Below are 15,255 nucleotides of genomic sequence, written 5' to 3' on the forward strand. Positions count from 1 at the left end.
AGCGAGTCTCATCAGAAACACGAGTCTTCATCGTGAAGTTTTATTTCAGTCAAGAGACAAATTTGCCAAATCTGTCACGTAGCGAACAAAGACGGGGATGGCGTGCAGACAAGTGTTTGCCTAAGGACGGATCGGGACCATCGTGATTTAAAATATCTGAATTTACATGGAAGTTACATGAAAACGATGCACAAACTTCCAGGAAAAGAGAGCGTGTCACGAGTTATCTGGGCTGCGAATAAAAAAGTTTTCATTCGCCCTCTTGTTTCTTTATCATTTTATTCCAGCGTCATATCAGTGACAAGCTAATGTTAGTTTTGCTTAAAAGTCTCGTCCTTTCTCACGAGATTACAGGAAAACTGTGTTGACAGTCGGAGGACGAGAAACAGAAAGAGTGACGATCACGGTGACGTTCCTGCCCGGCTGCTCCGCCCTCGGGGGTCAGCACTGATCCTCGGTCTGACGGCGGCGCTCAGATGTGAGAATGAGATGCAAAACAGGGATTCCAGGAAGTGATGTAAACACAGCAGCCAGACTACGCGCAGCCCAGAGCTGTGCGAGGAGACGCCTTGAAGGCGAGAGCAGCCAGATTTACATCAGGGGAGGTTTTTCATTTTCATGTGTTTCAAACCCTCGCCAACAAAAACTCTCTGCCCTCATTCTGGACTCAGGGCACCGCGCGGCGCGTGGTGACGTTACCTTGCGTTCTAGCGGCGGCTGATCGTCCGCCATGCCGTACCAAGACAGCAGCTTGTGCCACGCCTCCGCCGGCACCAGCACAAAGTCCTCGTCCTCCACCAGACGATCCTTCAGGTGGTACGAGTCCAGATCTGAAAGCAGGACGCGACACTTCGCTGAAGACAACAAATCGTTTTGTGTCTCGCTGAAGCAAACGAAGCGTGACTGACCCTCGAACAGCTCCGCGTTGTCGATCTGACCCGGGAAAGACGTCGAGTTCTGATCTCCGGTCTCCACAAACTCCTTCCATTGGTCAAACCAGCGGCGATCTACCACATACCTACAACACACACACATTATTACACCGCTCTTTGAGGACACATTCATAAAACACTGCTGCCTCCATCATGAACTTTACCGCCAACAAATCAGCCGAACACGAATGAATAAATAAATAAAACAAAACAAAGCAACAAAGTGACTGTTGATCATTTGTTTGTTTTCTTCAACCAAATGGTGGAAACCCCCAAAATATCCTGATGAAAGGCACCAAAAGCTTTGAATAAGTCGTTATTTTCATTATTTTTGCCTAAAAATGAAGCGACAGGATGATGTGTCACAAACATTATTTCTGTCACGGTTTTATTTTAGTGGATTTTCTTTTTAAAAACAGTCCAAACAAAACCAGCAGGCTGGGAAATCACACTAATGTAAAATCTACAAACAGATGACATAAATCGCCGTAAACAGTTCACATTAGTGCGACATCACTGCATCCTGAGACGCCAGAAGCAGCAAATATCGGATGTTTTGCTAAAAATAAATTCATGTTTGGGATTTCTTCTGCTTTCTTTGTGACCAGAAGCAAAAGCCGGAGCTTAATAGGGGTGGGGGAAAAAATGGATACTGTGTAGCACGGTTGTAGCTGCCTAAAGCGGTCAGAGCACCAAGGCCGATGGCGTAGGAGAAAAAGATCTGAGTGCCAGCATCTATCCACACCTGTGGAGTCACATGGGTTTGATGTTTGATGCAAACATTTAATGACAATAACTGATCAATAATTGATGACAAACGCTGCAGCATCTTGGATGCTCAAGCCATAAAAAACAACAGCCAGCCCGACAGCCTAAAACTGGATTTAAACCTCCCACTCGTGCACTTTCAGGTGCTTCACCCACCGAACAGAGGAGCGAGGTAACAAAGTACAAATACTGCAGGTATCTGTTAGGGGTGGGGAAAAAATGGATACTGTGTAGCATGGTGATATTTTGTTTGCTAATAATGTATGGATACAGGGACAGCAGAAATCGATACTTTGTTACAAAAAGGTTTTTGTGCTCTGACTTCAGAGCATGTTGATCCTTTTTCTGAGCAAGAATCCTGACATTCCTTCACTGTCCAAATGTGTTTAACTTGTTTTTGGCAGCAATAAACATGACAGTTTACTTATTTTAATTTAAGACATGTTTTATTTGAATTAAGTTTAAAACTTTTTTATTTAATGTAAAATTATATTTTGTTTTAATTTACTTTCAAATTCTTCAGTTGCTGAAGGGGCTGCATAGTTTTCATAAACTGCATAGTTCAGAATAGCTATAATTGTACCAGATGGTTGATTCAGTTAAGTTGGACTAGACTGTAATACAAACCGTTCAGTTTGTCAACAATCAAACTGAAATGAGAGAAAGACTGAGTGTGAGACTTTGATATTAGAGAAAATGATGATTGATAAAGTTTACCTTTATGTACAGAATCTGAATATCGCAAAATATTTTTAAAAATTGCAATAATATCGTATCGTGGGATGTGTGGTGATTCCCACCTCTAGAGCTTAACATAGTCATTTCTAACCTGTTTTCATCAAACCGGAGACTTTCTGTCTTATCTGAAGCTGCAGCAGAGACACGACCTGCTCCAAAATTAGAAGTGAAACCAAAGCTGCTAAAACCAAAGCAGCAGAGCAGGAAGCGTCACAGTGGCGGGCGTTAATAAATCTGATGGCGATGAAAATCCGTCGCAGCATCAGTCCTCAGAGGTTAGACTGCAGCGTTCGGTCTCTGTGCTGTTCTGCTTTAAGGACTCATTATTCTTTTATTCCTGTTTGACAGAAAAACGCTTTGCCTGCCGACGCTTCATAAAAAATGTAGCTGGCACTTTCTTGTATGGATAAATCATTTTCCATCTGTGGCTGATTTCCTGAAGGTGAGCAAAAGGCCCAAACAAAAGCATCAAACTGTCAGCCTGGACGGCCTCACTGCGAGCAGCCGCCGGCCTGCTGTGTGATTTATTTGAATATTGAACAGAAAGTAAATCCTGGTGACGTCTGACGCTGCAGCGCCGCAAACCTGCAGAGTCACGGTGCTTCTGAAGACGGGTTTTTTAAGTGTGAAGGAATGAGGGCGTGTTCTAACCAGCGTCTGGATTTTATTGTTTATTTCCTGTCGTATGTCTGATGCAGCCGTTGTCAATCAGCCTCTCAGTCAATCAGCAGCTCGCTGCACCCGTAAACACACCGAGTTTCCCTTTAAAGGTACTTTCTGTGATCGCAGCAGAATTCTCACTGACCGTCATCTAAATGTTTTAATAAAACAATATTTGACTGAAAGCTTTTTACAAATGAAATAACTCGAAATAAAAACGTGTTTCCAAAGACTTGCCGGTTTAATAAAGGCTGCACTCACACAGCGCTGATTCCTTCAGTGTCTGCTGAAGTTTGAAATAACTCTGAAGAGTTATCCATACGTCCAGAAAAGGTCAAAAATAAAAACGCAGCAGTTCAGTAATAAGACGTTTAACGCAGCTTTTACTCTCTGGTCAGCTGAGTTCACTTGGCTGAAACAAGACGTTTTCATGGTGTGGACTTTGCAGGCTTCTCCTGTTTGTGCAGTCAAATCTAATCTCACCGAGCAAACAAGGAAAAACAAACTGTCGTGGATGTGTGATGATAGCCTACCCAAGTTCTTTTTAATGCATAAAACGTAGAAATAAAGCTACTTCCAGCTGCTCCTCGTGGGCACCAGAGGGAATTGTGTTTCCTGCTGTGTGCACAAACTGTCTGAACCACTACACTGTGGAGTCGGCCCCTAACGAGGGATCGTCACAGCAGATCATCTGCCCACCCCATCCCACCTCTGAGCATCCTCCTCTGTCACACCAGCCGTCTGTATGTCCTGCTTCACTACATCTATCAATCTTCTCTGAGGTCTTCCCCTTTTCCTCCTGCCTGGAAGCTCTGTCTTCACCATCCTTTGTCCAGTAGATCAACTATCCCTCCTCTGCACGTGTCCAAACCATCGCAACCGTGCCTCTCTAACTTTGAGCTTGTGTACTCATTTCCACTCCCGCCCATCCTGCTCACTCCTTGTGAAGATCTGAGCACCTTAAGCTCAGCTGCCTGTCTTTCAAATCACAATGTCTTCTGTGAACATCACAGTCCATAAAGACTCTTGCCTCGTGTCCTCACCTCACCTGGGTGTTAAAGCTAATTCACTGGAACTTTCTTTCCTTTTAAAAGGGCAAAATATTAACTGTGAGTAAGTGGACAGACATCGGTATATATGAGACCAGACAGATGAAAACTCAGGGTCCACAAACAGGTTAATAAATTATAGATTGTAAAAAATGTAAAAAATTTAGATTGTCACTATTTCACGAACTAATTAGACTATTTTGAAAAGCCGGTCTGATGAAGAGCTGACTGATCAGCTGATTTACAAATATCATTCCTGCAGATAATGTTTCAATCATATTTTTCTATTTGACTTTCAGTCGTGACAGAGTGTTTTATAGTTTTACAAAACTGCAAGTTAAATCTTTCCTTCTTCACTGGAAAATGAAACTGAAAATATTTACTGGCGGCCCTGCTCTGCATTCCAACTCCTAAATGAGCAGGAGGTCGCCCAGAGGAGAATAAACTGGGACTGAAACCGGCGATAAATAAAAACACGATCCGGGGGATACGAGGCGACCCTGAACGCCTCACCGGAGACAGCTGGTCGACAGGCTAACGTTAACAGCGCATGCTAGGTCAGAGCAACGTCTGCCTGCTTAGCATAAGCTAACACGGCTAACACGTAGCATTGAGCCGTTAAACCGTCCCAGAAAAACTCCAGCAGCCACACCAAAGCTGCTCCACCCCACAGTTAAAGCGGTTAATCACCGTTTAGCAGCGTTACCCGTGTGGAGATAATCGTTAGCCCTGTCACCGTGTTTATCTGTGTGTGTGTATGTGTGGAGCGGAGAGGCGGTCGGACTCTCACCAGCTCTCCCCAGCGCGGAGCTCGCACTCCCGTAGAAGAGACTCGATCTCACGTCGCTGGGTCTCCAGGCCCGGGGACTCCGCGGCGGAGCAGCGGCTGTTGGCCGTCATGACGCCGATCAATCACTCATAAATGTCAGAGGTGTCGGAAATGTTAAAGAGAGCCAGGAAATGAGAAGCAGAAGTCCGCCGCCGCATTGATCTGCCGATAAACGGGGAAGCTCGCAGCCCTCTGTTTGCGGAAGTAGGAAACGGCTCAGACCCGGACGATGACGAATTCCGGCAGGAGACGTGCGAACTACCCCGGAGTCACCAGCAGGGGAAGCAAAACACCAAAACTAATAAATTAAAATAAAATATTAAATAAAACAAACAGACTACGTTTAGATAAGTAAGAAAAGATTAAAAAAAATAAAAATATATAATTTTTATAAAAATTTATATGAGAGAATCATAAACAAATAGCAGCAAACGTAAAGATTCATTTAAATAAAATTTATTTTTTTAGTTAATAAAACGTCACAAAATTGAACACAGCAAAAAATTAAGAAAATTATTTCAATTAGAAGATCGATTTAATTTGTCCCGTTCTGTGTTGTATCTTGCCTGTGAGCGGCAGTTCTCTGGGATAAAATGTGTTGTTGAGGCCAGAGGTCAGAGCTGATAGGAAGGCAGCAAGTCATACAACCAGTTACAACCGAGGCATGTAAAAGACCATCTCTGAATACACAACACCCTGAAGCAGATAAGTTACAGCAGCAGAAGACCACTACTGTCAGCTAATAACACGAAACTGAGACTGAAAAATGTTACGTGCTCTGAGCCTTGATTTGTTCTGCATTTTACAGACGGTTGGCTCAGGATTTGGGATAAACAACATAAAGACATGGATCCAGCCTTGTGTCAACAGTTCAGACTTCTGCTGGTGGTGTAATGGTGGTGGTGGTGGTATTGGTGTCATTTTCCTGGAACACGTTTAGCCCATTAGAGCCAACTTAAACTCCAGTGTACCCAATAATTGATACTGAGCATGAGTGTGCCTGTGTGTAAGGATATAACCCATTTCAAAACTACGTGCAGCCACTGAAAACAACGTGTAAATAATTTTCATGTAAAATAGCAAGAAAACGGTGAGAAATGTGCATTACTGATGTATTTTTTGTTTTTACAGAAGGAAAAAAAAACTTCAAGCATGACAAGAAGATCCTAAAATGTCAATAAGAAAGGAGCAGGAATGAGTAAATGTTTAGTTAAAGCTATTAAAATTATTATTTAAAGTGTTAACAATATGGTTCTGTTCTGAAATAATCGACTAATCGTTGCATTATTAAAGTAAATCATTCATTTTGGATTTTGAAAAGACCCCCCCCCAAAAAAAAAAAAAAATAATAATAATAATAAAATAAATAAATAAATATAAATAAAAAATACAATTACATGTAGTTGAAAGAGTAAATAAATTCGTTTTTACGTGAAACGTTTTTTGTTTTTTATTGACATCTCGCGTTTATACTGTTGTGAATGTGAAACATCGCGAGGTTTTCCTTGGCCAATCACGACCTTCGCCCATAAACACTCAGCCAATGAGGAGTTTGTTTGCTGTGGCGCTGTTGTCAGGGAGGGAAACCTCCGTTCGCGGGCTGTCAGGGAGCAGAAACAGACATCATGGATGTGGAGATGGCGGAGACTGAGTGTAAGCAGAAACCCACAGAAAGCGGACAGAAGGCGGACACGGAGGCCGGAGAGTCCTCGTCTAAAGGCTCCGGGAGCGCTTACGAGCTACCGTGGGTGGAGAAATACCGGCCGCTGAAGCTGAACGAGATTGTGGGAAACGAGGAGACGGTGAGCAGGCTGGAGGTCTTCGCCAGAGAGGGAAACGTCCCCAACATAATCATCGCAGGTCAGTGAGGACTTTTACACGGTTAGGACTTCTCATGCACAGGGTTGGACGGGTTACGTGCTCCCCAGGCTGCCGCTAGGTTAGAGATTAGTTTACAGGAAGCCTGTATGGAGGAGAAGAAACAGTACAGCTACTTCGAGGAAGAACTAAGTTACCAAAAGTTTGATTAGCTGCTGAGAAACTCCTAAATGACTTTTGTACCTACAGGAAAAAAAGCACATTTTCAGAGTTGAGAAGCACAACTTTTTTTATGATGGAAATTTGACCATCATTTTACCAAAATGTAATGCAACATTACAGATCTCTGACACATGGTGTTATGTTCCTCATCGGTTTACTTTAGAGACCACGTGCCGTTTATCACGCTTTCTTTGAGCTCAGTCACACACAGCTTAAAAAACTAGATCCCAAATACAGCTGTGCATCCAGTCATCAGAGGTATGACTATCAGGGTCATTTAGGGCTTTCATTTCTTTGACCTTTTCTTTTTCCAAGATGAAATGATTGTACAGCATACATCTTTAATAAATGTAAAAAAAAAATGCATTCATTGGATTTATGAATGTTCAGAGCCCGGTGTAGTTCTAACAAGGACAACTGTAAATTCGCAAGTTGGAGATCTGTCTTTTAGTCATTTGTAAACAACTGCAGTTTCGAGGTTGTAAGGTTGGACAAATGCACGTAGGTAAAGTTATTTAGATGTGTCTGGAGGAAAACCTAAACTTTTCCCCTCAGATGTAAGGAAATTTGTTAGGATGTTCTGGAACAACTCAGGACCCGTCGTGGCACAACACTACCATGAGCTGGAAACTGCTGGACCACCAGTGTCACTGTCCACAGTGAAGCCAGTTAAGCATCTCCATGAACTAAGATGACCAAGGAAGAAGCCCATAATCCAAAATCGACACCTTCAAGCTCACCTGAAATTTGCAGCTGCCCAGATGAACAAGCCAAATGCCTTCTGGAGAAGAGTTTCATGGTCAGAGGAGACAAAGATTGAGCTGTTTGGACTCGATGAAAGGAGGTATATTTGCAGGAGTTAATATGATGCTTGAAAACCCAAGAACACTGCACCAACTGTAGAGCCGTTAGTAATGGCAGCATCATGCTCTGGGACTGTTTTGCTGCCAGTGGTACTGGTACATTCCACAAAGGATGAAGGAGGATGACAATCTCCCAATTAGTCAGCTTGATCTCAAATCAAATCAATTAGATGGTTGAAACTAAGACACACTTGTGTGTTTGTTGTTGGTTCTAATGGGCCAAACGCACATCAAAAGTAGTTTTGGATAACATTAAGGAATGGCCTTTCCAAAAGTCTGATCTCAACTCTAAGAATTTTGAACTACACTTAAAAGTTGGTTGTGGGGCCGCCAGTGCAGCTCACAGTGATGAGCAGGTGACCATATGCCGTATGGCTGAGGGCGGCTGGCCCAGGTTTGAATCCGAACCCTTTGCTGCCGGTCTTCCCCTCTCTCTCCTTCTGCTTTCCTGTCACTCTTCTGTGCAACAGGCTAATAAAGCCTGTATCAGGAAACTCACCCATTCACCACAGCCGTCAAATATCCAGTCAGTTACAACAGAAGCTAGTTGATGGCAACTAAAAGGATCAGGTCAAAGTGCAGCTTGCTAAGGGACGTTTAACCAAATATTAGTCTGGGAATATTTCTATATATGAACCCGTGTGGATTAGAAAAAATCCAATTTAAAAAAAACAAAACAAGAATTGTGTTCTCACGCTTTAAAGTCATTAAAGATGTGTGCTGTATAATCACCACCTACCACCAGGCAGATAATCTGGAAACCCTGGCTGAGTCATGCATGTTGTTATTCAGGTCCTCCCGGCACTGGAAAGACCACCAGCATCTTGTGTTTGGCCCGCGCTCTGCTGGGAACCTCGATGAAGGACGCCGTGCTGGAGCTGAACGCCTCCAATGACAGGTGAGGCGCCGCTCAGGACGACCTCTGGTTGTTTGGTGGACTGGGAGTCGACTGTAAGCTTTTTATCTGCAGGGGCATCGACGTGGTGAGGAACAAGATCAAGATGTTTGCTCAGCAGAAGGTCACGCTGCCCAAAGGACGGCACAAGATCATCATTCTGGACGAAGCCGACAGGTAAGCAAGCCGTGCAGTGACTTTTTAAAAATAAGGAAATTCCAATACTTCGGCTAAAACTTCAAGGTAACATGAAGTACGGAATAATGATAACAAGAAAGATCTGCTGCCCTCGTCGGTCATGTTCACACTGAGTTTTTGTGTCTTGGTCCCCGTCTTTGTGAAAGCTCCAGAAAACATGCTTTGCTCCCACGAAAGCAACGAGTCAAGCTTCAGTAGCTCTGCATTGCCCACAGTGGTGAAAGTCAACTGTTCTCTAAAAGCACAAAAAACCAACAAATCTCTAAGCCGAGGTCCTTCGGCCGTAAAGTCCGTTTGTGCAGAGTGAAAATGACAAGCAAGTAAAACTTTACTGACATCACACACGTCATGGAAAATCCCACCACTAGATGTCAGCAGATTGCAGTCAACTGAGTTATTTTCTCATCCCTCCAAGTCCAGGGTGTGCTCCTGGCTACGGTGGCTGCTGTAGGACAAATCGGTTTTAGTCCGCCAAGATATCAAAAACATTAAATCGATATCGTCCCATAACGGTGCGGACCGGCTCCTTCTGTTTGTGTCATAATATACATTTTGCACAAACAACATTTTAACATATTTGAATAATATCAACACTAATAGTTGAATAATAAATAAAAAAACATACATACATTTAAATATTCTGTCGGCTTTTTTACGCTTTTACGTCACCTCAAAAACTCTGGCCTCCATTCATCTGTGGCGAGCAGCAAAGTGACTCTGGACCAGGTCATTCCCAGAGGTTTCCCCCACCGGTACAGGCGGTCAGTCCAGCGTTTACCTCGGCTGTCAATGCGGGTCAGAAGTGTTCGTCTCTGTTTACTCTGAGAGGCTGTAAATGTTTGTGAAAGGAGCCTGATACGATGAGTCGGAGAAGCTCACTTGTGTCCGATGGCAGCGATGCTGAGGTGATTCGTTGTGATGAACGTAGCTGCCAGTAACTGTTGCTGGTTTTGTTTCTGTTAACTGGTTTTAGTGAAACTTTCTTTGGATCTAACATTGTTAGACTCGGACGCTTGGTGAATAAACTTCATGCGACGTGAGAATCGAATCAAGCTGTTCATCACAGTGAACTTAATATGAGCTGTGAATGAAAATAAAAAGTCATGATGCGCAGATGCAGCCGGACAACCTGCTCAGTTGTACCTGCCCCCATCACATGTGACTCGGCAGCAGCTGTTTGACAGTAAAGACTAGAATAGAATAGAATAGAATAGAATAGAATAGCCCTTTATTGTCATTGTACATGTACAAACAAATATGGGTGCTCCACGCTGTGCAGCAATAAACAACAAATAGGAGAAAAACATAAGTAGTGCAAAGGACTTGATGTGAGTGTAGAGTCTGTGTGAGTAGCCTGAGTGACGTGGGTTACCTCAGGCCGTGGGGGGGCGGGTGGGGGTGTAGGCGAAGCTGTTTGACAGTAAAATAGTCCGTCTTGCGTGAACGCTGATTTGAGAGCAGTTTGTGACGTTTCCATCCTCCCAGCATGACAGACGGAGCTCAGCAGGCACTGAGGAGGATCATGGAGATCTACTCGAAGACGACGCGCTTCGCTCTCGCCTGCAACGCCTCCGATAAGATCATCGAGCCGATCCAGTCCCGCTGCGCCGTGCTGCGCTACTCCAAACTGACCGACGGCCAGATCCTCGTCCGGCTGCAGGAAGTGGTGGAGAAAGAGCGCCTCTCGGTGTCCGACGATGGACTGGAAGCCATCATCTTCACTGCGCAGGGAGACATGAGACAGGTGAGGGGCGGAGCTTAGTCGGGCGCTCATCCCAGAGGTTGAACATGGATTTTCTGAACTTGTTTTGGCCTTTTCTCTCCAGGCGCTGAACAACCTGCAGTCCACTCACGCCGGCTTTGGCTACATCAACAGCGAGAATGTGTTTAAGGTGTGCGACGAGCCCCACCCCCTGATGGTGAAAAGCATGCTGGGACACTGCGTGGACGGGAACATCGACGAGGCCTACAAAGTCGTGGAGCAGCTGTGGGCGCTGGGCTACTCTCCAGTGGACATCATCGGGAACATCTTCAGGGTCTGTAAGACCTACCAGATGGCCGAGTACCTGAAGCTGGAGTTCATCAAGGTGAGCTCATCAACGGCGCCGCTAAAAATCAGCTGATCGTGACAACTTATAAACCTCTGGTGGTGCCAGCACATGGCAGCTGCTCTGTGAAGGCAGATTATTAGATCTTATTATACCCTTCACTCGTACGCCGCCATTAGTGTTTTCAGCAGTGAGTTCGTAGGCGTCGTTATCTGGACTCATGTAACCAAACAGCGGGGACGAGCAGGTGAGCAGTCAGTGTAAACTACATTTATACATCACCACATTAAAGCAAGGACGTTCCCGTGACAACATGATGCACTTTTGAGATTAAATATATAAACAGAATTCAAATATAGTGTTTGTACAAGATGAGAGTTGAGAGTGTAGTTGTTCTGTTTTAGTATCAGGTCGTGTCCGAATTCATGGGCTGCTTCCTCCTGAGGACGCATTTGTAGACCGATTACGTCACAGCGACATGCCGAAGGCTGTCCAAATTCGTAGACTCCTCCGAATGCGGCCGACAAATGCGTCCTCCTTTTCCCCGAATTTGAAGGATGGGTCAGGTGTGTCCTTCGTGGCCTACCATATCCCAGAATTCATAGCGCGGCCCAGCCAAACTCCAGTTTCCAACAATGGCGGCGCTACTAAGTTTTAATATTACTCTTATTAATCTTTCTGGGTCACAAAATAAACTTTTAACATATTTTCAGCTGTGTAAACATCAAATATCTGCTCGGTTTATCAAGATATCACATATTTGCAAAAGTGCTTCGATGTTTTCAGAGACGTCTGTTACCTACCTGCTCTATAGCTGACCGGGAGCTCGAGGGTCCCTGGAGCCGCCGAGAACGGCACAACTCCGGCCGGATCATTTTCAGATCACCGCGGTCTTTTGCTACTCAGGTTAAACGTGATACATAAGTCACTTAGACAACCTACAAATGTTACTGTTGGGCTTTTTCTTTTTATTCGTGAGTAAATCGGTTTGGCTGAGATTAAAGTTTTAGTTTTCACACAGCTGAATAAACATCAAACAGAAAACTGATTAAACAGAAGTGTGAGACATCGGGGACGAGCAGGTAGAACTACATTTATACACCACATTCTTGACTGAGACGGTCGAGAATTTACTCCAGTGTCCTGTTATATTTTTAGACAGCAAGGAGCAGACGGCTGAGTTTATTAAACTCCACCGATACAGCGGTGACGCTAATCTGAAGGCGAGACGTCCCATTTCACAGCCGTTTACTTTCAGCCTACCCGACCTTCTGAGGACCCGGCCCCACGTAGACTGAGAAGGCCGGGTCCTCGGGAGGATGCAGCCCATGAATTTGGACACGACCTCAGATGTTAATGCTAACAGAAAAGTGTCTGATTGTGCTGCGAACAGGAAAAAAGACGTAAACATTTTAGTGATCAGGCAAACACAAATTCCTCAGACGCTCCTGCTCTCCCAGCAGAGAATCGTCCAGGAGTGATGACAGTCTTTTTCTGGAGAATTGATTGGTCTGTAGACGATGATTTCATACCTGTTGGTCTGCAGTATAGTTGCCATGGCGATTTACCCCATTAGGAAGTGAACCATCTCCAGAGTCCAGAGACCCGAGAGTTAACCCTAATGTTACTTGGATACGGTGAAATCCTGCCGCGTGGAACAGATGCTGCTGCTGACCCCGAGCGCGTCCTTCTGTGGACGCGTCCTCTCTGACTCAGCTTTCACTTAAACGCTCACGTTAAATCACTGAAATCTTTTACAGTTGAGTTCCTTTATTTCATCACGTTCATCGTTTACTCAAAGCGTCCTTGGAGCGTCAGCAGGTTGCTCAGAAGGACTCTGCGAGGTACGCGTGTGTCACAGTTACTAATTCACTGCACCAGCTCCTTGTTAACTTCAGAGTGGAAGTCCAGATTCTGGAAGGTCCTGCACGGATGAGGACCAGCATACATCTGAGAACTTTTACATGCAAACATGCCCAGCGGGTCTGAGATGTTTGCTCAGAATAGTAGCAGGTCAGATTTCTTAGTGTGCATCTGAGGTCATGTTTTTCTGTTTACCCACGCTCACTCAGAGGAAACGCCTCACTCATTGCTTTTTCTTCCTCCTCTGACGTTTGTGTTTCAGGTTCTTGAGGCTTCTGCTTATTTCTTATTTTTAAGCATGTAGGCAATGAACTGAAACCAACTTTCAACCAGAGGTTTCTTCCGCAACAGAACAGGAAGTAAAGTCTCACGCTGCTATACAAAGATCCCTGTTAGAGCACCAGATGTGACTGAATTTCCCTCCCGAGTCACCTGACGGGGAAATCCCCTGCTGACTGGATGGGACTGTCAGCGCTGTTCACACACTCTGGTTTTCTGTTCACTAGGAAACGGGGCTCAGCGCTGCTTCTCTTTGCAAGGCTGACTTGTAATATGCAAATCTTTGTCAGACTGACTGTGAGCGGCACCCAGGCATAAGTCAGCGGCTGCTAAGCCACGCCCATGCAGGATGTGATTACTCAGTGCTGGTAGAGCAGTTGAATGTCTGTTTACTCTCACTGGGCTCACGTACCGCTGTTTATTTTCTAAATGCAAATGACTGTCAACTGTGCTGGTTCGAGCAGCTGTCATCTGCTTTCCTTTTCAGCTTCCTGTCACGCGGAGAAACAGGAAGGACGATGCTGCTGTCTGCTGGGTTGCTGCCTTGAGCGGACGGTGGCCACTTGCGTACATCTGAGCGCTCAGGAAATATGAATAATAACTGAGGAGCAGTTCTACTGATGGCTACTGATTAAAGGAAAGCTTAAACAAAGTGCTGATCATTGCTGGACGGCTCCCCGCTGCTGTTACAGATCTGGATGTTTTAGGTTTTGGGAATTTTCCTGAACTTTCTGAGCTCAGGCACACAAACATTGATTTTTGATCGTGTTCCTGAGAGTAAATGTCAGAGCTGAGATATCCAGACTCTCCTCTCCATGGCCACCTCCTTCCCTGGAAACTCATTCCAGCTTCCATGATTTATTTATGTTGTCCTGTTCTGAGGTGAGGACGGGAACAGATCGAGGAGTGAAACAGCTTCATGACCGACCGTCTGCATCCATCAATCCCACTCATCAGCTCGTCTCTAGGCAGAAACCCGTGAGCACTTTATGGTGTCGTTTCGGTCTGACGGAGCATGAAGTCGAGCACTGCAGCAGCTTCAAGCTTCAAGCTGCTGCTCAGTCTGAGCTGGAGGAGCTCAAGTGTTGAAATCTGTTTACTTTTTATTCTAAATAGTTTCTTGAAGCAAGTCTTGGCTTCAGAGCTCACGGATCCTTGGACATTTTAATTTCACTGGGATGCTCTTGGTGTATTTTCAGGCTACTTTGAGTTGCTTTTATATTTTTTGTGGGAAACATCTGAAGTTATTAAAATACAAACCAACTTTACCAGGTCAGATGTGTGACTGAAGTAAAACCTGTTGGTAATCTGAGTATTGTGACTGATTCTTCAGTTACAATACTCAAAGGTAACTTCATTTAAACTCTGTCTCGTTTCTGACCGTCTGAGTCGAGCAGCCGTGCAGTTTCGCCTAAAAGTTTCAGCTGTTCCTTTAATGACGACTTTACACGCAGATTTGTCCCATCTCGTTGTTTCTCTGTTGCAGGAGATCGGCTACACCCACATGCGGATAGCTGAAGGCGTGAACTCCCTGCTGCAGATGGCTGGTCTGCTCGCACGGCTCTGCAGCAAGACGGCGCCCGCCGCTGCCAGCTAAACCCCAGCGACCCGCCGAGCGCGTCGAAGCTGCCCGCTCAGTATCAGACTTGTTCACTGCTGACAGAGTCAAGACTGTAACAGCACATCACTCATTCCTGCAAAATAATGTAAAGAAACTTAAAGCTGCATCATTGGATTAAATGTTCGTCGGTCAGGTTTTGTCTTCTGCTGCTTTCTGGTTTTTAGCTGTGAAAAACCTCAAAAGCTGTTAAAAATATTTGTGTTGCTGACCAGCAGAAGTGTTTTGTATGCTTTGAGAGCTTTGAGAAAATAAAGGTGAGACTGTTGTGAAGGTAAACATGAGATATCACTGATACCTATTTGAACCTGTAGGGTCTATCTTACAATATAAAGCGCCTGGAGGTGACTGTTGTTGTGATTTGGCGCGGTTAATAAAATTTAATTGAACCACAGAGGACATAAAAAGACCCCTACTTGAATCAGAATCTCTCGCTGTGGGACTATTCATGTCCCACTGTGGACGTGCCACTCAG

At 44.7% G+C, this 15,255-nt stretch overlaps 2 protein-coding genes across 3 annotated transcripts in view; one reads left to right on the top strand and one right to left on the bottom strand.

The window, feature by feature from the left end:
- Positions 1 to 5,226, bottom strand: part of usp11 (ubiquitin specific peptidase 11) — a 16,622-nt gene extending 11,396 nt beyond the window's left edge. The window contains exons 1-3 of the mRNA XM_085144633.1: positions 4,938 to 5,226; positions 909 to 1,018; positions 700 to 830 (exon numbers count right to left, since the gene is read on the bottom strand). Coding sequence (XP_085000759.1) covers positions 700 to 830; positions 909 to 1,018; positions 4,938 to 5,047 — 351 coding nt within the window. The 5' untranslated portion in view covers positions 5,048 to 5,226. The remainder of the gene's footprint in view (positions 1 to 699; positions 831 to 908; positions 1,019 to 4,937) is intronic.
- A 1,294-nt stretch (positions 5,227 to 6,520) lies between these two features.
- rfc2 (replication factor C (activator 1) 2) lies at positions 6,521 to 15,059 on the top strand. 2 transcript variants are annotated; one of them, XM_085144645.1, is made up of 6 exons: positions 6,521 to 6,836; positions 8,672 to 8,777; positions 8,850 to 8,951; positions 10,458 to 10,716; positions 10,799 to 11,059; positions 13,650 to 15,059. In XM_085144645.1, exons 1-6 carry the CDS (start codon positions 6,602 to 6,604, stop codon positions 13,737 to 13,739), a joined length of 1,053 nt encoding a protein of 350 aa, XP_085000771.1. In that variant the 5' UTR covers positions 6,521 to 6,601; the 3' UTR covers positions 13,740 to 15,059. The 2 variants fall into 2 exon arrangements, with proteins under 2 accessions (XP_085000771.1, XP_085000770.1); XM_085144644.1 differs by having other exon boundaries at positions 14,649 to 15,059.
- The last annotated feature ends 196 nt before the right edge of the window (positions 15,060 to 15,255 follow it).

The sequence above is a fragment of the Neolamprologus multifasciatus genome, chromosome 20 (assembly GCF_963576455.1).
Source record: "Neolamprologus multifasciatus chromosome 20, fNeoMul1.2, whole genome shotgun sequence".
Lineage (NCBI taxonomy): Eukaryota > Metazoa > Chordata > Actinopteri > Cichliformes > Cichlidae > Neolamprologus > Neolamprologus multifasciatus.